Source organism: Tamandua tetradactyla, chromosome 10 (genome assembly GCF_023851605.1).
Source record: "Tamandua tetradactyla isolate mTamTet1 chromosome 10, mTamTet1.pri, whole genome shotgun sequence".
Classification (NCBI taxonomy): Eukaryota; Metazoa; Chordata; class Mammalia; order Pilosa; family Myrmecophagidae; genus Tamandua; species Tamandua tetradactyla.
The window spans coordinates 15,228,484-15,251,209 of record NC_135336.1 but is presented as its reverse complement, the minus strand read 5'-3'; the positions used below and the strand labels follow the sequence as shown (position 1 = coordinate 15,251,209).

Here is a 22,726-nt window from a genome sequence, read left to right as displayed (position 1 = left end):
ACATAGGTTCAGAGTCAAGGCACCAGTAATTTGGACAGCGTCCCGCCAAGAAAAGGTTAAAATGTTGTATGTTTCCATAAGAATGCAGAAGATTTCCCCTCATATAGGCACGCAGGAAATTAAACCACAAGAAAGGCAGTCGGATTTCTTAATCTACCCCAAACAGTGAAATTTGAAGTGTGGGTTTATCGTTGGAAAGTGTAAAAATAGCACTGACTGACTCACCAAATCTGTCTTCTCAGGCTCTCTGTTCAGAATCAGCTCTCTTTGGGAAGGGTGTGAGCTGCTAGGAGAGCTCAGTGCCATATGTGGCATCTCCCTGCCCTGGTACCCTGCCCTCCTCCAGGAGAATATGGCTGAGTCTCCGGTCTAGGCCCACCCCGTCTCCTGTGGTAGATGTGACTCACAGGGAAACCCCCCTACTGCTTTAGGTGTTGGGTGTGGATGGTCCTTTCATCTATAAGCCGTGGTAACTTTGATCATCACCTTCAACTGTCATTGTCAGTCATGAAATTTACAGTCATGTAAGCCTGACAGGAAGGGAATTGCTTTGCCTTGTGTTCCCTTCCTTGCCGTGGAGGGGCAACTGGACTTCCCAGTTCTCATTCTCGCGCCTCTTGGGTTTCTAAGGCTGCTCTCTCTGTTTGTTGGATTCCTCTAAGCCTGGAGCTTCCAAGAATGCAAATTGTCCTCTGGGAGAAAGACTCTTCAACTAGACTTGGGGGTTTTCTAAGTGGCGCAGATACACAAAGGGTCTTTGGTTTGTACTTCCGAGAGGCACTTGGCAAGAGGAGATGGGGAGAATGTAGCACAAATATAATTAAATAAGTGACATGGAAATGAAGCCAGATGAGAATAACTTCCTGTTCAATGTTTGCTTTTTCTTTGAAAAATACATTTGGGACTCCAGTAAACCACCTTGTGGTAAGCGAGAGAAAGGCAGAAGTTTCTAGATGGACTTGACTTAGAAGAAAGATTATAAAAAAATGGGTCCCTCTGGCCGCCTTTAGAGTGATCCTAAAGAAACTTCAGGTCATGGCAAAATGCCTTAAATCTGATATACATGGCCTCAGAATGGGTATGTTCTCTGAGGTTGTTAATGAATTCCTTTAAAAATGTTTTAAATTTAAAATCAATACATGTCCATTTTGAAAAGATGAGAAAGTATTTTAAAAATAACTGCGCAATTTACCACAGTGAAATTTTAGCACAGTTTCTTCTAGCTATATATATCTATGTATAAGTATACAGATATACACACATACTTTCATATGCGTATACACGTATATACATATATGAATTTGACTGACTAATCATCATAAATGTTCTTATACTCTTCTATATTATATATGCAATATAATATATTCTAAAATATTAATATTTTTATAGTTATAAAAGAATACATATACATTGGAGAAGACTTGAATGAAGCATAAAGAAGAAATTTAAAATAATCTGTCATTGCACTATGGAGTGAGGGTGTGTATTAAGCGGTCCCCAAAGACGGCCCCCTAATGAACCACTCCTTCCAGTAGTTACACTGTGTGCAGTCCCTTCTCCTTAAATTTGGGCTGACCCTGTGACTTGCTTTGGACAAAGAGAGTAGAAGTGATGTTGTGAAGCCTTGCAGTTTCAGCTTGGATGTCTTGAAGCACTTGCTCTTGGTGCAATCCCTCTTGGGACCAGCTGCCATGCTGTACAAAGCCCAAGCCCCTGGCATGGCTCCCCGAAGGTGCTCTCGTTGACAGCCCCGGTGGAGCCCTTTGCCAATAGTCAGCATTGATGGCGAGGAGTGTGTCAAGTCATCTAGGGTGACCAGCCTGCTGGGGCCTCTAGATAACCTGAACCCCAGCCACCGTTTTACTGCATCCATGTGAGAGACCCTCCATGAGAACTGCCAGCTAAGCCTAGTTGATCCACAGAACTATGAAGGATAATAGTACCTTGTTGTTTTAAGGTACTACATTTTGAGATAGTTTGTTGCATAGCAACAGGTAACTGGCACAGGGCATAGGCTAATTTAAAAATAAACCCCATTTAAAGGGAGCATGTTAAGGCAAAAGACCTCAGACTTTGCAGCCAGACAGACCTGGTTTGACTTCCTCTTCTATCACTCACAAGCCACGTGACTGCTGGCAAGTTATTGGTGTATTAATTTCTTAGGGTTGCCATAACAAATTACCACAAACTAGGTGGCTTAAAACAACAGGAAAATTTTCCCTCACAATTCTGGAGGCCAGAAGTCGAAAATCAAGGTGTCAGCATGGCCGTGGCTCCAAGGCAGGCTCCTCTCTTGCCTCTTCTGCAGCTCCTGGTGGCTCCAGGGCCCTTGCTTGTGGCAGCATAACTCCAGTCTCAGTCCCTGCCTCCATCTACATACGGTCTTCCTCCCTGCGTCTCTCTGTGTGTCCCTGGATCCTCTCTCCTTATAAGGAAACTAGGATGAGTTCCTCTCCACATCCTTAACTAATTATATCTGCAAGGACCTTATTTCCAAATGAGGTCACATTCTGAGATTCCCAGAGGCACATGAATTTGGGGGGAACATATTCAACCCACCGCACCTGGCTACCATGAACTTTCATTTGTGAAGTGGAAATTGGGAAGCTGAAAAGTATTCCACTGTTTGGCACACAGGAGTTACTAAATACATGTAATTTCCATACGGTGATATTTAATCATCATGAGTAATGATGATAAGGAAACAAGGGAAACAGCAGCAGCAGTGGTAGCAGCAGTGCATATATGATGAAAATCTTATTGTACTTGTGGCTAAGAACAATGTGTCATTCCTTTATGAGTCTCCTCTGTATTTGATATAGACTCTGTACTTGGCCCATGGTTGAGACTTCATGGCTATCTTGACTTGGCATAGACGAGATCAGCACAGTGGGCTCTATTTCTGTTCCCAGTATTTATCTGTGGGTTGTGGATGAGGGGCAGAGTGGCAGACTGGGAGTCTAGGAGACCCTCTATTCCAAATCTATTCTTTGCAGCCTGGAAAAACTAATGCCCAGAGGCAGGTAATGGTAGAGTCAGGTTCTCAAGCCAGGGCTCAGACCAGTGCCCTCTTCACTCATACTTGCCTAAGATCTCCAAGACTACATTTTCATTAAATAAGGTAGAGAACATGGATTACTTGTTTAAAAAAAAAGAGAGAAGGAAAAGGTAGTCTGGTGTTGCCTAGTAGAAGTGCCTCTGACATGCAGGCTTCCCCTTCTTGCTAAGGAAATCACCTTTTCAGAATGCTGCCCAGTTGACCAAAGTAAAACATAATAGGCTTAGTTTCTATAAATCTGCTTCAGTAAATTGTAACAAGCAAATCCTTCCCTGAATGAAAGACTCTGGGGTTACCTGCTGCAGGAGAACTAGATGAAGAGGACGTGCCAGAGTTGCTGTCGTTGTGGCTTTGGGCCCCTCATCTGAAATTTGGGGGTCACATTGATCCTCTGGAAAATCTCCAGCAGCATGAGGCTAGGGACCCATTTTCTCTCATGGGCCAGGAAGCCCTGGAAAGCCAAGTGTTCACAGCTTTGTTATTCCTGGAGCAGACCATGTTAATGAAAACGCTGGAGGGTCATTTTTGTGAGTTATATGTGTGAAGCTGTGTTGAATTTTGTTCGTCTCCCAGCTCAGGAATTTAATGGAGTCACTATGAGGAGAGGAGAATGGATATATGTTGGGCATCATTTGGGCCTTCACTGCAGTGTGCTTAGAAGCTGTGGTCCCCTGCACGGTCTCTGAACCATAAGAGTTGTAGAAGACAGTAATGGGGCTAAATGAGTTAATTTCAACGTTTCAAAAATTTTGCAGAAACTAAACACTTACCCGATATGATTATCTAGGAGAACTTAGAACATCAAAATTCTTTGCTTCACTCTTCCTTTTCTCCATTCTCTCTCTTTTTCTCTTCTCTTATTTTCAAGTATTTATTAATTTTCTTTCCTTCCTTTTCCTTCCCTTCCCTTGAGGAAGAAGGGGCTGGAAGGGCATGTGGGGCTGGGAATGACAAGCCCCAGTCTCAGGGTTGGGAGACTGCTTACATGCAGAAGGGATGAACAGATAATTACATATATTGAGGATAATGGGAGCCAAGTTTCTTAATGTCAAAAAAGGGAATTACAGGTATGAAAGTGGTAAAAGGTAGAATTAACCCTGTGGTCCAGATCGAAATTGAAGGTACAGGTATGAACCTACAGTTTTAGACAGATAGACAGACAGACAGATAGATATGGAATAGATAAAGGTGTGTGTGTGCATGATAACTCTGCTGATGGTCTAGAAACAGTATCTCAGTAGCAATGAGTACCTACTATCCATCTCTTAGTTTCTAAATACCGTTGTCCACTGAAAGAAATCAGGGCTTCCTGGAGAAATGGCTGGTTCCAGGGCTGAAGAAGGGAAAGTAGAAAATGAGTCTAAAACGTACCAGAAAGTAAGTAAGTGCTAAAAAATAAATAAATAAAAAAATCAGGTACTTGTTAAAAGAACACAGCAATCAGTTTGAAGGGACTCTCATGGCCTAAAACGGGCGTCAAAATAAATAATGCTTATTTGTGATTGTAACCCATTGAATAAAATAGAGCTCCATGGATCCACTCTGATATAAATACATGAGTAAATAAGCAGGTAGGGGTTGAAAGAAAGCTCTTCTTTAGAATAGAATATCTCCTAATTTTTGGTAGGAAGTATTAGAAAGTTATTACCATTTGGCAGCTGTCTTAGTAACAGTTTATTCAGTCAAGAATCATCAATGCATGCTAAAGTGAGCAGGTAAAATTTTGGGAATAATCCCAAAGTATTTCTCCATAAAATACTTCAGTTACAAAGAAAAAATACCAATTTAATAGTGATCAAAGTAGTATCACAAATATTTGAGACAAACTGGCATGATGTGCCTCCTAAATATGATACAGTGAGAAGAACATAGCATTGCTTCTAGAACCTCAATCTAATCATGGGAAATGTTAGATAAATCCAAATTGAAGGGCATTTAACTAAATAATTGGCCTGTACTCCTTAAAATGCTCAAGGTCATGAAAGACAAGTAAGGACTGAGGAACTGTTTCAGATTAAGAGGCTTGACAACTAAATGCAATCCTGGATTAGAAATTTTGGTTTTGCTTCTGGGACAATTGACAAATTTTGAATGGGACTGAAGATTAGATGGTAGTGATATATTAATGTTAATTTCTGATTTTTATGCTTCTACTGTCATTTTGTAAGAGAGTATCCTTGTTTCTTAAGAAGTGCACACTGAAGTATTTAGAGGTTAAAACTTTTTTTTTTTTGCTTTTAGCTGCAATTGCATTCATTCAGCCAGTATTTTATGTCCTTAATTAAAATGAAAATAAATGGCAAATGTTATTTAATTAAAATAAAATAAAAACTAAATTAAGTAAATAAAATTTTAATTAAAATGGAGAAATAGATTAATGCTTAACTGTATTTTGGTAGAGAGAAAAGTCTATATCTTTTCAGTCTTAGAGTCTATAATGGGAAAAAGTTATGAAGGGAGTTTCTTGGTGGTAAAAAGTTTGGGGACCCTGTTCCATAGAAGGCTAGATTTGTCTTTCATATGGAAATTGGAATGTGCTCTGGTAGCATAGGAACAGTCTTTTGACTTCTCCACATCCTTGTGTAGTTCTTATCAAAGACTCTTAGTAGGAGGGCTCCCTCAGCAGCAGTAAACAGGAATGAAAGCAATGAAACTTAGTCTGGAGGTTGGGGAGGAGAAAACTATATTCTTATGTGAATTAAATTAAGTAAAATATGTAAAAAGACCTAGCCTAGTACCTGGCATACATTAGATAGTTCATCTTTCTTTCTTTCATTTTTTAAATGTAGCACAAAAATTACTACAAATACATGACATTTTGGCAAGGGCCTTGGCTCAGGAGACAGGAAACCTGAAAAGCCAATTGACTGTTGGCCTGTCAGTTTGCAAACTATCACAGGGCAACAGATGCTGCTACTGAAAAGATTAAAATCATATCTTTTTTTCTCTTGCTATAAAAGGTAAGGGAATGGGTAGTTCTTCCCATGTAAATCTCAGAGAGTTCGGAGGTTGTATTCCTCCCTCTGGATCTGCAGGCTCTCTAGGGTGTGGCCATCTCTGGCTTGGTCCACCACTAGTGACCATGCCTGGATTCCAAGACACAAGTGGGACATGGTATATGGACTCAGGCAGGAAGCTCTTCAGGAAGGCAGATCCTGACTGACTTGGAAGAGGTGGGGGCTGAGTGGAGGTCAGGAAGGTAAGGAGAGAGGAACACACCAGAAGCTCCACTGCGGTGAGGGGAGTCCGTGAATAAAGATAAGGACATGAGTCAGATGAAATGGATTTAGTTTCCATTTTGCCGTTAGTGGACATTTGACCTTAGCAAAACCTAATGTTTTTGGGTCTATAGTTCTTCATCCGTACAAAGGATAAAATTAATACTGTCTGCTGCAGACAAGACTGCTAGTTGCTGCCCTATATTCATTTTCTCCTTTTCCATTTAAAACTGAACCCCATTTTGGGGGAGTGGCATTACATTCTATAAAAGAATGCACTTCATAGCTTCCCTTGCAGCTAAATTTTCCATGTGAGATATAAGAAGAAATGTGAAGGACTTCTAGGAAAGTTGCTTAAAAGAGTCTGACTCATTGTGTGAGTGTGTGGGGGGGGAGGGGTACGGTGGAGGGGGGCAGAGATGGGTATCCTTTCCCCTTCCTCCTTTCTGTTGCCTGGAATGCAGCCAAGTTGGCTGGAGCCCCAGTAGCTGTCTTGAACCATGAGTGATCTTGAGGATGGAAACCAGATCTAGGATAGCAGAACAGAAAGGTAGATAGAGCCTGGACTCTTGATGACTTCGTGGAGTAGCCAGCCATACCATCCCTGGATGGCCTAGCTGTGGTCTTATATGTGTTTAAGCCACTGTAACTTTAGGTCTTCTGTTATGTGCAGTCAAACCTAATCTGCATAGAAGCACCTGTCCCCTAGAGTTGTTGCAAGGATTAAATGGGCATGGGAATGAGTTTTATGAGCTTGGGATGCACTTTGAACATTATGAAGTGCTGTAAAATAGAAGGAATTAGTGCTGTTACTGATATCTCCATTAATAAACCAAAGGACAGGGCTGCATTGGGTCCAGGGTCAGGATACATGCCAGGGTAGAGCGTGGAGATGAGATGCTGTAGGGAGTAGGAGGAAACCTTCCTAGTTTTCCTAATTTTACACTGAATCCATCAGTATAGCATTGGTTCATTTGTCAGGAAAGAGGGAAGGAGCAGCTAAAAGATGTAGAGAGAGAGGGGGCACATAAGATTAGAAATGAGTCCCCATATAAAAACCACAAAGTGGGCTGTTCTGAAAGTTGAACTGTGTCAGTTTGGGCAGACCAGTGGTGGCTATATTATTATTTTCAAAAACACCTGTTAAATCAGCCTCAGAGGATAGTTTTGTGTGGCTTCCAGGGGTCTAGGAAGAAAGCCTTTTGGTGGAGAGCAAAGACCAGGCATCAGCATAAATGTTAGCAAACCAATGTCCTCCAAAAAAATACAGAGAACTCTGCTTAAACTTTTAGAGACAAAAAAAAAGTCTGTAGCAGACTCCAGGAGATGTATAAGCTGTGGAGAGGTCAAAAGGGACCGAGGACATACCTCTGTACCATAGAAATGGAAAAATGGGATAGTCCCCCTTTCAGATCTCAAATTCCATTTCCCCTGTGTGTTGACCTCATAAGGAAATATGTGAGCTATGATTTCGTACTGGCACTAGAAGCGAGAGGCAAATTGAGACCAGGTGCTATACATGTTGAATTATTTAAAATGGTCCCTAAAGTTTTTCAGCCAAGTTCAAACTAAATTCTGTCCCATCTTAAAGGATATGATTTACAACTAGTCACAGAAGGTGCTAAGGGTGAGAAAGGAGCTCATGATACACTGTCGCTGAAGCAGAAGCCATGTCCTTTCATAATGTGTTTTGTTTTGTCCACCAAACAGGAGCTGATAGTCATTGTTTTTTAAAATGTCATGGCTAAGCCCTAACCAATCCTCAGTTTTCCATGTTTAATTTTGGGAGGCAGTGGGTAGGGCTAGAAGAAAAAAATTATTTTAGAACTAATATATAAAACTGACCATGGTCATTAATTTCAACCTCCTGGCCCTCAAATCTTTTACCAGAGTTCCTACTAGGTTGCATAAATAACTCTTTTGGACTCCATTTCCTTTTTCTTCCCTTCCTGTCTCAGAGGCGGGGGCAGGCTGCTAATATGGAAAACATGCATTCATACTGGTGAGAGACAGGGACTTGCGGGCTGAGCGGAGCCCACAGACCTGATGCTGGTTGTATCCTGGCCATCCTTGCCACATCCTACCCTGAGCCCGGGGTAACATGGCATCAGGAGCAAGGACTTGGGGCTTTTTAGAGCCCAACACATTTGCATGTGATTCCCAGTCCTGCACTCACCAGCCATGGGTTCTTGATTGCTGTACTTAATGTCTCTATTTCCTCATCCGTCAAATGGAAACGATGGTAATCTCATTGAGAGTGTTCATGATTAAATGAGAATCATGTATTTATACATGTTGGCTATTGCCATTAAAGACTTCCTTTCAATTTGCTTATGTGGCCTTATACCGTTTTTTTTTTCCAGGAGTTTCTCCATTCGTCACCACCCAATGATAAGAAACCCAATAGCCTTCAGATTCCTTGGGGGTGAGGGTCTTGAGGCAGGTGATAGAGGGACACGGAGAACCTCTATTTTGTCCATAGAGGTCCCAGTTATTGTACCAAGATGCCTGGAAACTGTCTGATACTTTCACCCTTGATGTGGAGGTGTTTCTTGTTTTTTTCTTTGAAGATAGCAGGATTTAAGAAGGGACATCAGAGATGTCTAAACATTTTTCTCAGAAAATTGTAATGTTCATTTCTTTGTAATGATCAAAGAAACTGAGTGAGGCAGATCCACTTTCAAATCTGATGCCTCCTTGCTGGTAGCCTTACACAAGTTGCCAAAACTCTCTGAACCTCAGGTTCTTCATCAGAAAATGGGAGGTACTAACCCTCACCTCACAGAACCTTAGTGGGGGTTGAGTCAGAAAGCCTAAAGCCCTCCACATGGGCCTGTACACACACACCCTCTCCTTCCTCCTGGAGACGTGGGGGTTGTCTGACCAGCCTGCAGGAGCCCTGGGCATCTGTGTCCCAGGCCCCAGCATGCTCTGCACTGTTCCTTTGTGGCAGCTATTCCCATAGCCAGCCAGCTGTCCTGCCGTGGGGCCTCAGGCTTCGAAGGGGATGCTGAAGGGGAAGCAACCCAAGCTTCCTGTTGACTGTGAGAACTCCACAGCCAATTCCAGCCACGAATCCCCTCAGGAACACCACCGGGTCTGAGCAGGCAGTGGCGAGCCCACCATCATGACTGGAGAACGTCACTGCTCTGACCAGCCAGTCTGACACAGCAGAACTGTCCCTAACCCCAGGCTTCAAAACAGCTCCTCTGGGGTCAGGAGCCTTTCACCTTTTGAGGAAGTCTCCACCCCTTTTCAGGTGCCCTCTGTTTCCCGCAGGCCAGAGGTGCTGCTGAGAAGCAATTAAAGAGCACCAGAGTGATGATGAAGCAGGTGGCAGATGGCCACAATATTTCAAAGATGACAATGAGAACACGAGCTCTCTTTCCAAGCAGCTGTTTCCGAGGTCCTCAGCCTCGTGATGGAGCCATACAACTCGGCATTGTCATAATTTCCCCTTCTCCCCCGACCGTCTCCCGCTCAGTGGAAAGCTTGGGCTGATTTACTGAGGTGAAAGCCCTCTGATGTGTTGTAAATATTTTTCTCAGGGAAAGTCTGAAGCTGTTTCACAACAGAAAGAGAGAGACAGCGCTTGCATGGCGAACCTACCCCTCCCAGAAAGCCTGTTTCCCAGGATAATCGTCTCAGGGCCTCCCTAAGCACGTCTCTTCTTTTCATAATTTCCTGATCTATTTTGCTGCGTGTTGTTTTGTGCGTAAGAGGTGTCTGCCAGGAATTGTTTCTGGGGATAGGAGTAGGGAGGGTTGAGGAAAGGAGGCCTTTTTTTTTTTTTTTAAACATTCTTGGATTTTCTTTTTTCTTTTGTTGTTCATTTTTGGGTATAATGAATTACTCATTCTGGGTTGTAATTCCATCCATAGTCAGATGACATGCCTTGTGGCTAGTTTAATTGGAAGCCGATGATGAGTTGTCTCAAGCCTGTTTCCATGGAGGAATGTTGATTTGTGAGGGAAATGTTGATATGGGACTCTCCTAGCTGGTCCTCTGGCAGTGAACGTTGCCTTCTATGGCCCACTTTTATAGAGGAATTGCCCCTCCAGCCCACCCAGGGCTGGTGCTCAGGCCTATAGACAAGTGTAGGCTTCCTTCAAGCCTGAAAACAATTGCCTGGGCAGCCCCTGCCTACCCCAACCCCCTCAGTGCTGTCCAGGCCCTTGGGGTGATGATGCTGATGGGGTCCCGAGGGTCTTGAAAGCTACATCTCTAGCCAGCATTTTTTATCTTGTCCTTCATCTTCCACCTTGTTCAGCCAGGTGGCACTATTTATTTAGCCTGAAACTTGAATGTGAGAAGATGTAGGTAAGCATACACATGCTCCAGTGAAGAGGGTCCCACATTTTTTACTCTTTTCCTTGAGTTGAAGTTCAAGTGGAAATATGTTCTCAGATCAGAAAGCCCACCTAGATCCTTAGTGTCTTCCCTCACTTTAGCTTGCCGTAGAGTTCAGTGAGTCCTGTCTTCTGGTCAAGCATTCATGAGTTCTGTATTTGGAGACTTCAGCTAAGATCCTGAACCACCTTACATGCCCTTGAGGCAGCACTTCTTCCATTTCCTGAAATAGCCCAGGTCAGCCTCCCCTCTTGCCAAACTGTCATCCCTCATGGAAACCAGTGTTTAGAGCTCCAGCTGCTGACCCATGAGTTGGGAATGCTGGAGGCTCTCTGAGGTCCTGTCTTCTGCCAGGAGGCCTGATTATCCAGCATCAGGCAGGTGAGCAAGTCTAAGAAGGTTGCTGGGCACACGTGGGTTCCCAGCTACCAGGTGCCTTCATAGGACTGCTCCTGACACAGGCAGATTTTCCTCTGCCTAGGAAAATGCCACAGGCTGTACATTCATACTCCTGGTCTTGTTTTTGTGATTTAGACAACTCCAAAGATTTATAAGTACAAGGAACTGTTTGGAAGGCTCAACTGATTGGATGCAGCAGCAAATACCTTTCTAGGAAGCAACAGGTCTAATCTGAACAGAGGGCTGGGCACTGAGGTAGACAGTTGGTATTTTGCAACTGGTTGAGGGCCTCTCGCTAGGCATTGAGTTTGGGTCTCCACAAGTGTCTCTGTGTCCTGAATGTTAAGTCTGGTTTCTGTCTCTCTTCAAATTTAGCACAGTTCAAGGTATGTTCTTTGTTTTAAAATCTCTGCCTGATGTTAGTGTGAGATTATGGAGAGCAACATTCTCTTTCCAAATGCTGGCTATAGGTTTTAAGATTATGGAGGTTTCATGTCTTTTCTTTGACTACTTACTACTCTTCAGGTTTGTATTTTCATGGGATGGTATGCAGATACACCATTAGCTAGTTGTGTTGGGTAGCTGCCAAGTCCTGTGCACTGCTCTGAGGGCCATTACACATGGTTTCTGCTTTCTGAGAGTTTGTGGCCCCAGTTAGGGGGCGGAAGGTTGGAGGAGTTGCTAATTAACACAAGCATGTTAACTAGGAAGTCAGAACCCCTGAGTTTTGCCACTTAGTTTGACTATGTGCCCCAACAAGTCCCTTTTCTTCTCTGGTCCTCAGTTTCCATGTTTGTAAAATGGGTAGACTGGCCTCGGTTATTACCAGCCTCTATTTTCAGATCTGATCATTTAGATTATTCTGTCCTCTGTTTTCTGTTGTCTTGCCAGAGAATTCTGACATAGTAGACATACAAACCAGCCTTGGATGTTGGCCACTCTTTTTTTATTTTTATATTTTATTGACATGTATTATATATTTACATACTATATAATTATCCAAAGTGTTCAATCACTAGTTCACAATATCATCATATAGTTCACAATAAATGCTAGCTGTGCATTTATCATCACAAAAAACTTTTTTTCTTTTTTGTGAAAAATAACATATATACAACAAAAGCAATAAATTTCAAAGCACATCACAACAATTAGTTGTAGAACAGATTTCAGTGTTTGTTATGGGTTACACTTCCTCAATTTTAGATTTTTACTCCTACCTGCTCTAGGATACTGGTGACTAAAAGAAGTATCAATATAATGATTCAGTAATCATACTCATTTGTTAAACCCTACCTTCTTTGAATAACTCCACCATCACCTTTGATCTTTTTCCCATTCTTTAGGGGTATTTGGGCTATGCCCATTCTAACTTTTTCATGATGGAGAGGGCTGTTGATAACATGGGTAGAGAGATGAAACTAGTTGATGTTCTAGAGAGGCTGGCCCCTCTGCATTTCAGGGCTTATCTGGTCCAGGGATCTATCTGGAGGTTGTAGGTTTCTGGAAAGTTACCCTAGTACATTGGACCTTTGTAGTATCTTATATATTGCCCTAGGTGTTCTTTAGGATTAGCTGGAATGGTTTTGGTTAGGATTTGGCAAGCTATGACTGGTAGCAAGGTCTCTAACTGAAGCTTATGTAAGAGTGACCTCCAGAGTAGCCTCTTGACTCTATTCGAACTCTCTCAGCTACTGGTACTTTAATTAGTTATGCTTCTTTCCCCCCTTTTGGTCAGGATGGAATTGTTGATCCCACAGTGCCAGGGCCAGACTCATTCCTGGGAATCATCTTCCATGCCGCCAGGGCAACTTTCACCCCTGGATGTCATGTCCTACATAGGGGCAGGACAATGATTTCACTTGCAGATTTGGGCTTAGAGAGAAAGAGTCGGCCACTTTTTGAGTTTTGCAGACGTCTAGCCCTTCTGTTCCTCAGACACATACACATTTCCCTATGTTTTGCGGATTTCATTTCCTCCTTGCTTGGGGGGCAATTAGTTTATTCATTTATTCCTTAAATTCCAGTGGTCCTACTGCTGTCATTTCAGCTGTCCTCCAACCAGCATCTGCTTTGCTATCACTGTGATTGTCATTTCTATATATCAGTCTCTGGGGATAATCAATTTCATCTCCAGAACAGCCTTTCAGCATTGTCTATGAAAGCCCCTAGACTCAGTTCTTCCCATTGAGGGTCAGAGGCCAGAGGAACAGGTCCCTTAAAAGAAATCTTAATGAATCCCAGAGTTCCTAGTTAGCATATTCCTCTTTTCAGCAGTGACATTTACAGCTTGGCATCTAACTGTGTAATTACATAAAAGGATAATTGTTTGGACAGATGCCCACAGGCTGCAGTGGGGGCTGTGGCCTCCCTGGCTGGAAGGGAGTATTGGCTCTGCCCTAGCTGAAAGGTGAGGCCGGTCCCTTGGGTTTGACATCAGTGTGAAGAAGTTCCTTCAGGCTGGAGCTGCTGCCTGTTCCTGGTAATCTAACCTCATTTGGTGAAGTCCCTCTGGAAAGAAATGTTAGCCACATTGAGCATACCCTTCCTGAAAGGTGCTTTACAAATGAAGTGGTGTAAATAATATTAAGCATCTGAAATTCTGTCTTAGGGCTCTATGTGACCTTTGCATGACCTTTTCCAGTTCACTCCCAGTCAGTCGCTAAAGGGCGGGGAAGGTGCTCAGGTTTATTGAGGGGTTTGTTAAGGCAAGGCTAGGACTCTGCTGCAATGAGGGAGCTGGGTCTTTTTAGGAAACAACTGCTGTCCTTGAGCTCCACCCTCCCAGCACATTCCTGTCCTCAAAGAGTGTTCACTCTGGCAAAGACACGCAGGAAGACAGGTACACAGGGACCAGTGATAGTGTAAATGACCTTGAAACATCAGAGAGTAAACACAGCACATGGTAGGCTTTCAATGAAGAATGACTGACTGACTGAATGAATGAATGAATGATTGGCCCCTCGCACCATCCCTGCTGAAAAGCCATTTGACAGCTGCAGCTGGCCCTGTAAAGAGCTGTGAGTATAGAGGAAGACGCAACTCAACAGGAAGAGCCTACCTCCCTGCCACCCCCGTACTTATGTGTGTTTGTGTGTGTTCCTTTCTTTTCCTGTATCCCAAACTTCCAGCTCCACACTTGGATCTCTTCATTGTTAACTTGCCAGCATACATGGAAATGCCAGAGACCCTGGTGAGTCTCTAGAATTTTTCCTAGAGGTGAGAGCATCATCCTGAAGGGGGGTGGGTGCGGTGAGGGGAGGCAGCATTTAGGAACAAAGGAAGAACCTGATCTTGACAAATCTGCCGCAGGAGTTTCTTTCATTATAGTGAAATTACCATTTGCAGGTAGAGGGCTTCCCTTGAACCCTGTATTTGGCCAACTTGTTGCTCTGCCCCAGAACTCTTATTTGTCTGTCAGGGTCTCTTGTACTTCAGTGCTTCTGGAGCCCCTGTGGGGCCAGGAGTGGAGCTCAAATCTGCCTCCCTAGTGTCCCTCTCCCATCACAAGGGGAATAAGGTATACTGGAAAGAGATTGCAAGACTTTCAAGTCAACGGGACTCAAAGCCTGGCTCCACCACTTATTTGCTGTCTGACTTTGGGATAGTGTTTCTAACCTTTCTAAGCCTCTGTTTCTTTATATAAACATGGGAATGAATCTACTTAACCTGTTGGATAGTTATGAGGATTAGAAATAAACCAGTGTGTATGCAATGCTGGATACTTGAAAAACAATTTGAAAAACGGGTGTTCCTGTGTGGCCGTCATTGGACATGCTCCCTGGGGCCACGAGGATGAGAGCTCCCCTTCTTTTTCACAGCCATATCAGTGCCGCAAAACTCTCACCAAGCAAACTGAAGGCTGCCCTATCTCCAGGCCAAACCCTCTTGTCCCCCTCCCTCCTTCATCGACAGACCTTGTGATGACCTGGTTTCTGTGCTTGGGATGATAGTACCAGCCAATCCCTGTCTCATTAGGGCTCTGCTCCACTTCCCCTAAGAGCTGCCTGAGACCCTGAACATGGAAGCTCGGGGTACAGGAGATGAGCCAAGAGCAATAAGAGAAATGGCTTGAGAGGCTTATGTGGAGTGGGGCTTCCCCAGCCCGTGGCGGCCAACTTTTCACCACTCCATCATGACTCCCCTAAGGCAGCAACTTTCATTCCTGTATGTTCTTTCTTGGGACACAGTGTCCTTCCCTAGGGTCACCATCGGTTTCCTTCCCTTTGCCCCCTGCCCGCCTCTGATAGCTGCGGGTGCCTGGAAGCTCTGCCCTGTGACCTGTCTCTGTTCTCTACTTCTTAGGTTGGGACAGGTTTCCAGGAGACCAGGAAAGGTCGCTATTAAGTCTTCTCTAAGATCCGGGCTCTGGATAATCAGCTTTCTCGATTTCTAGGTGGTGGTGGTGGTTCTTAGGTGTAGGAAGGAAAGCAGTAATTTTACTCATCATTGTGTGAAGTCAGGCAGACAGCAGTGCCCACATCTGCCTGGGCGGAGCCCATTTTTCGATAACTCCTTCCCACATGGGCCAGCGAAGCCAGGTCCTGGTGCCCTCTCAGTTTTCTCTGGCCTGAGCAGCTGGAGTCTCCTCTGCTGCCATTTATTTATTTTTTTTTTCAGAAAACTCATGTAGAATGCCAAGCAATGTTTTGTTTCCGCATCACAAAGGAAAATAGAACAAGGAACAAATGAATCAGTTTTTCTTGAACTGTAAGCTGTGATTTCTTCATAAACTAGTTAAGAGAATGGCTGTTGAATTCATAAACATTCCTGGGTATTTCCTGTATGCCAAGCTGCACACCTGAGCAGGTGGAGGCTGAAATGTGTAAGATGTGGTTCTCCTCTCACTACTATGGGTGGACAGTCCTTAGAGAGCTGTAATACTCTGTCATGTGAAGGTGTGAAAATGCTGGCGAAGAGCAAAAGGGAGAGCCCCAGTGTTCTAGAGTTGGTGTTAGTGATACTTTGACACATAATCAGACCCTTCTCCTCGCTATACCTGCCCAACACTTTAAGGTCCACATGCCCCCTCTTCCATGAAGTCTTCAAGCCTTAACAAGTTCCCTGCTTTCCAAACTCTTGATTCTTGTAGCACTCTCCAGCTTCAGGATATTCCTATTTATCTCATCTCAACATCACAGCTTCATAAGATAGGTAGTATCTTCCCCATTTTAACCAACAAAACAACTAAGTTTCTGAGAAGTAAATAACTTTTCCCGGGTCATAGGATTAATCACCAGCAAAACTGTAACTTGCACTTTTATTTTCTGATTCTCAGGTCAGGCCTTCTTTCAGCATCAAGTACTTATTCTGTCTAGTTCATCATTTAACCCTAAGGCCCCTTCTTTGGAGCTCCATAGTCCTTCTTCTATGTCATGTCTCAACATTAGTTTCTCCTTGTCTGTTTATGGTCACCTGTATGCCTCTCCTTGAGGGCAGGGGTCCCACCAGTCTGGTCTCTGGACCCCTTCTGGCCCTGCCACTGGAGGACCTCAGTCAGGCTTGGTTGGGTGAATGGATGAGCTAATGAACTTGGCCAGAGCTTCACTCCCTCTGCCGGTCTAAACTCTGCCTCCTCTATTTTTCTTACCCCTGAATCATCTGGAGGCAAGGCAGAAAGCAAATAGCTCTTACATGTCAGATCACTGTGAGACTGAATTGTTATGGCTCAGTTTGTCCTTTAGACAGTATCTGAGGTCTTCCAGCTCTTTCCCTCTGAGTAAGTGTCTTAACTTGACATATAACTGGGTTTGCAGAACTAATAAGGGCCTAAGAAAATGATTTTTTCCCCTGTTCTCTCCTGTGGATCATTTGCCCCTTGTGCCCAAAGAGAAACACCAGGATGCCATGAGTTTTAAGAAGAGTGTCTATATAACGTATCCTCTAGGCCGGATCCTTTTAAGAATGAAATGGTGCACTAGGACAACAAAACTAAACTGAAACATATGTAGTTTAAAAAAATATATATGACTGCAATTGGAAAGTAATATAGGGGGCAGTTGTTCATGAAGACTCTGAATGCAGAGGGAGTTGATGGATGAATAGCCTTTGTATCTGGCCATAACTAACACTATCCGGTGACAGCAGTAATAATCCTGTACCCTTTTCTGCGTTCCCCACTTCATTTTTTTGTCAGTAGCTGAAGCTTCCAGGATGTATGTCCTTGTCTTACTGTGGTCTTCTTCTTTCCTCCAGAGATTCTGCAGATAATTCAGCTGGACCTAGACCTAAAGTTTAAGACGAACATCCGGGAGTTGTTTGAGGAGTTTGACAATTTCCTGCCAAGTGCCGTCATTGGCATAGCCAGAGAGATGCAGCCTGTGTACAGGTATGTTGGAGTTAGGATGGAGTGGCCCCCAGTTCTCCTTTGCATCCCTTTACCCTCTCCTTTCTTCTATTCAGGGCAGATGGTGATTTACTGACATGCAGTCTTTTTGTACTTAATATCTTAGGAACAAATTTGTACCCATTTGTATGAGCAGGTGGGTCTGCTCCCAAGCCATGGATGTTACGTCACTATTTTGGGGGATTGTGTGATGTTTTTCTTCTGGAAAGCCCATCTGTTTTGGTTGTTGGTTCTGAATAAACTCAGAATTTTAAAACCTTGATCTTTGTCTTACAGAAGAGGTAATATCCATTCTAGTGATAAACTAAGTTTCCTTGGCCTCCAGGTCACTAGTGGGACCTCTAATCTGTATACGTGGGATGGGTTTATCAGTGGATTTGTAAGGACGAAGGCAGCACAACTTTGGAACACAGATTGGTATTACCTGACCAAGGTGAACAAGCACATTAGACAGCATTTCATTGTCAAATGTGTGTCATAGAGAAACTCGAGTACTTGCAAACCAGGAGACATGTTCAAGAATATTCACTGAAGCATTGTCAGCAGTAGGCCAAACTGAAAACAACCTAAATGTCCATAAAAGGCAGAATGAATAAACAAATGGTGCTATATTCATCAATGGGTTATTATACAACAACTAAAATGAGCAGACTATAGCTACATGTAATAAAAAGCAAAATGAAACTGTAATTTTTAGAGATGTATACACAGGTGGTAAAATTATAAGGAAAAGCAAAGAAATTCTCCCCAAAGTCAGCATTGGTGGTTACCCCTGGAGGGTGGGGAGAGAATGTGATGGGGAGAGCTACAAGGGATGGGGTTGTCTCTGGACTGCTGTAATGCTATATTTCTTGACTTGGGGCAAGAAATAGGTACATATTTGCATGTACTCTTTTATATGTAGTAGATCTTACAGTTTTTTTAAAAATCAAAAACCAAAAAAAAGGAAACACAAAAGCACCTACAGGTTTTTGTTAAAAATCAGATGCACAGCCGTGGGTCCAGAGTGCCGTGTTGTTGATTCTCCCTCCTCTGGGTCAAAGCCAGAGCTGCACAAGTGTACTTGGAAAGAACGGGGATTTCATCAGCCCCTGAGCTTGCCCACTCTTTGTTCTCCATGCAGAGGCCTAATGCTGACTCCCTGTGGACCTTCTTGGAGCCAGGCCCAGTCTTTTGAGAGCTGCTGGACACCAGCAGCTGGTGATTCAAGGGCATACATTTCCTCTAAGAGGGAGGGGAAAAAGTGATAGCCAGCAGCTTGGTTCTGGCTATTTGCAAAAGCCCATGATCATACAAGTCTCTGAATGAGCTGATAACTCCTGGGGCCTTGTGGACTGTTCTCCCTGTCACAATCCTCTCCCAGTTTGTCCCAGAGTTAGGAGGAATGGGGGTGGGTGCAAGGGGTATTAAGGGGATTAGACACTCCCACTTTCATCCAAGGTTTTGCTTATATTTGGGGCCCTTGATTTAACAAAGGGGGGTGACTGAAGGAATATGGAATTGAGAGTCGGAAGTCTGGGTGCTAGTCCCATATGCCACCATCCTTGGGACCTTGGCTTCCCCATCTGAGAATGGAGCAGGTGCGCTCTTAGACCTCCTTCCCCCAGCTCTGGTGTTTTGTGATCATAAGCTCTTCTGACCCTCACCATTTCCTCATTTTCTTTCCTTTGTACTGAAGTCACTGTCTGCTGGTAAGCTCCTTATTGCTTCCTAAGGCCTGCTGTCTCTGGGATAGGGAAACCAGGCTGATTATTAAATGCTATTAGAGCATTAAAGCCCTCAAACCCTGGTTAGAAATCTCATGACATATAAATGGAAATCTAGAAACCTAATGGTACTTAATTAAACAGCATTGGCTGGAATTTATACTTTCCATGGATCTAGGATTTTATAAATAATTTAATTGTCTGGACTTCTCAAAAGAAATCTATTAGAGATTTTAAATTCAAAATGAAATTGACTTTTTCTCACCTTCAGAGTCTTTAAATGCCATGAAGCATCGTGAGAAAAATAAGACCTCTGCCCCAGGGCCGCTGGTAGAGTGCAGAAAATGTCCTGTTTGTAGAGCTTGGGCACTCAGAGTCAACAGAGATTGAAGCTCCTTTTCAAGCTCTGTCTGCCCTCCATCTCTCCTTCCAATCGAAATGTTTCTAAAGGCCTCTGGTAATTATTTGCAAATGACTGCCTTGCACTAATATGCACCTACTGGCCCTGGGTAATTGCCTTTTAATATTTGCAGTCTCTTGCTGGGCCTGGGAGTAGTTTGGTGCTGGCTGGTGGCAGGCCAGGAATGGAATGGCTTTTTTCCTTCTTCCACAAGAAAACTGGAGGCTCCAGAGGCCTGACTGATCAAGTTTGAGTTGTCTGCAGTTTTGGAGTTTGCGCTTAAGGAAGAAATGAGGAGGTGGATGTGGTGAGAGTAGAAAGAGGGTGAGAATTAAAGGGGTATGAGACCATGCCGCCCAAGTTAAGAGGCATAGCCCGCCCCTTTCTTGGGCAGGTTGTCTCAGCCCCTTTCTCCTTAGCCTTGGTGAGGAGAGAGCCTGCTTTATGGGGGATCCCCAGCTCAGAGACCCGCTCTGACAGCTGCCTGCAGGGGGAGCTCCATGAGAGTCCCAAAGAGCTGGCAGCTGGGTTCCCACAGCCAAGGGGTCTCCCCAAGTGGTGAAGTGTGAGGCATGCGAGCTTTTATTGTGAGTGGAATCTGCTGGCATCCATGAAAAGAGGGCAAAAATAAAAGATAATAAAATAAAAGCACAAAAGGAAAACCTGACTGGTTAACTGAGTACATTGTGATCTGGAAGATCACTAAGCAGGAATAAATTTTGATCTCCCCAGCTGTGTTATTTTTATAGTCGCTTGTCCGACAGTTACTGCACTTCAAAAGGGCACAAATACTGAGTCATTTTTATGACTGTTTCCCTTCTATTGTGTGCCACAAATGTTAGAAGCTCGGAGGGAAAGGGGGGGGAGAAGGAATTTCCTACTGTCCATTTGACAAATAGTTGTTTTTTTTCCCACAATTCCCTCCCCTAAATGTGCCCAGAACTGAGGGTGTTTCTGGGCATTAGCATAGTGATAGAAGAAACTTTCCCTCTGGGGTCTGTGTTAAGAGTCAAGCATTATTTGATCTTTTTCATATGAAAAATGTTGAGCAGTGCTCTACAGAGGTAGAGCACTGCCCTTTCTTCTTTAACCTTTTCTCTGCCTTTTTAGCAGGGAACTAGACCCCTGGACAGGTCCTTATTAGTGATGTGTTTACTTGGTACCAGTGGCCAAAAGGAAAGAAGCATCTAGTGCCTACTCTAAAAACCAGAATGGTCTCTGTAAATAGACAACTATTTTTGCAAATTCGTGTTTTTCCAGGATGCCATTTTGAGTTTTTGTCCTTACAAATGTTTTGGAAAAATAGGCAAAAAACGTTGGCTCCTCTTAAGGCAGCCTGTAAAGTTATAAAGGTGTCACAGCAAGTAAGGTTGTGCAACACAGAAGAAATAGCCCTCAGGTTGTACTCAGAAGCCCTGCCTTCCAGAAATTATCCACGAGACTCTACAATTAATTCACTTGCTTCTTTTACCCTGTTTCTTCGTCTGTAAGTTTGTTACCAGACAAAGGCTGTGGATTCTTTTGCCTGACATACTCAATAACCAATTCCAGAAACACTGGGGTTTCAAAGAGACAAAGAATTTTTTATTAGGCGCATAGTAGGAGAACAGATGGCCTATAATCTCAAAATCTGTCTCTCCGAACTGAAATAATTTTCATGGTTTTATTAGAGAAAAGATGGGCAGGGTTTAGGGTAATGAGCACCATGGCCCCAGATGATGTAATTAGCGGGGATCTGATTATTGAGCATGCGCAGATTGATTACATGCTTAGTCACAGAAAGTGTGTAAGAAAACGGTGGAGTGAGGTGTAAGTGACTTACAGGTTAAAGTCGAAGCTACTGCACATGTCAGGTGGGCCCAGTTTGGTTAGATCCTGTCTTGGTCATCAAGGTAACTTTGGCCTTGTGGTAGGTTAGTTCTGGGCTGACCCAAGACCCTTCATTAATAAACATTAGGGGCTGTCTTTACTGAGTACAAGACTCTAAAGTTGAAAAACTGGATAATTGGTTACAGATGAAGGTTAGTGACAAGGTTTTTACAATCATAGAGGCAGAAGATAAAGGCTGTCCAACCATTATCAGAGATCAAGACAGCTGGATTACAATTCAGAGATTTCAGGTATTTCCCTCTGTCTACTCCAATATACCAGAAAGCAAAAAGGAATATCTATATGACAAATGGTATATACGTATGATCAAATATTGTGCTGCTCCAAAAAGGAGCAAAGTTGTAAGACATGCAACATTGTGAACAAACTTGTGGGACATTTGGTGAGGCAACATAAGCCAGAAACGGGTGGACCATGGAGGCTCAGCAGGCAGGGTTCTCGCCTGCTGTGACAGAGACCTGGGTTCAATCTCTACGACAGAGATTGGAACCTGCTCATGCAAAAAAGACAAAAACAAACAAAAAAATAAGCCAGAAACAAAAGAGCATTTATTGTATATTCTCCTTTAGAAAATGCTTATAAGGAAACAGGGGCCTAGATTGTGGGCTCTTGTTGCAGTCACATTTTGTCTGGAGTGGTGATTATTATTTCTGTATTTTTAGAGGCTGTTTTACGTTTGTACAACTGGTACTTAGAGCTAAGAATGAAGCCAGTCAGGTCAGGGTTAAGGTAATTCAGAACACAGGGGTAAAGAAGACATTGTATATTAGAACCTCACCTACTCCATGAGACCAAAGGAAGAAAGGTTTATTTTGTCCAGAACCTAAATTTTCTGTAGCACATAATCTAACTCAACCCGTCTAGGTAGTTCATTTAAATAACTGAAACACAGGGAACCCAGAATAAAGATGAGGGACTATAATCCTGTATAGCTTAATATAACACCTGGATATATCCCAGAAAATATTAAGCAGATGATCAAAAGTATTGGCAAAGTTCCTTAAGGGATGGGAGAGAAAATATGGAACTATTAAACTTTACCACCAGGGAAACCCCTGATGCTGTGTCACGTATTAGGGACACCCAAATTAATAGGCCAAGCCCTTGATCTTCAAGATCAAGGCTTGCTGTTGTGACGCTGATATATATAGCAGAAAAGCATAGCCTGCCTATATGTGTGCCTAAGAGTCACCTCCTTAGGATCTCTTTTGTTGCTCAGTTGTGGCCCCACTCTCTCTAAGCCCAACTCTGCAAGTGAAACCATTGCCCTCCCCCCTACAGGGACATGACATCCAGGGATGAAAGTCTCCCTGGCAGCATGGGAGATGACTCCCAGGGATGAGTCTGGCCCTGGTACTG

The 22,726-nt window shown here is 43.4% G+C and overlaps 1 protein-coding gene across 4 annotated transcripts in view; it reads left to right on the top strand.

Annotated features, from left to right (window-relative positions):
• Positions 1 to 22,726, top strand: part of XXYLT1 (xyloside xylosyltransferase 1) — a 276,716-nt gene that overhangs the window by 168,324 nt on the left and 85,666 nt on the right. For all 4 annotated transcript variants that reach the window (XM_077117924.1, XM_077117923.1, XM_077117925.1 and 1 more), the window contains one exon: positions 17,221 to 17,353. In XM_077117924.1, coding sequence (XP_076974039.1) covers positions 17,221 to 17,353 — 133 coding nt within the window. The remainder of the gene's footprint in view (positions 1 to 17,220; positions 17,354 to 22,726) is intronic.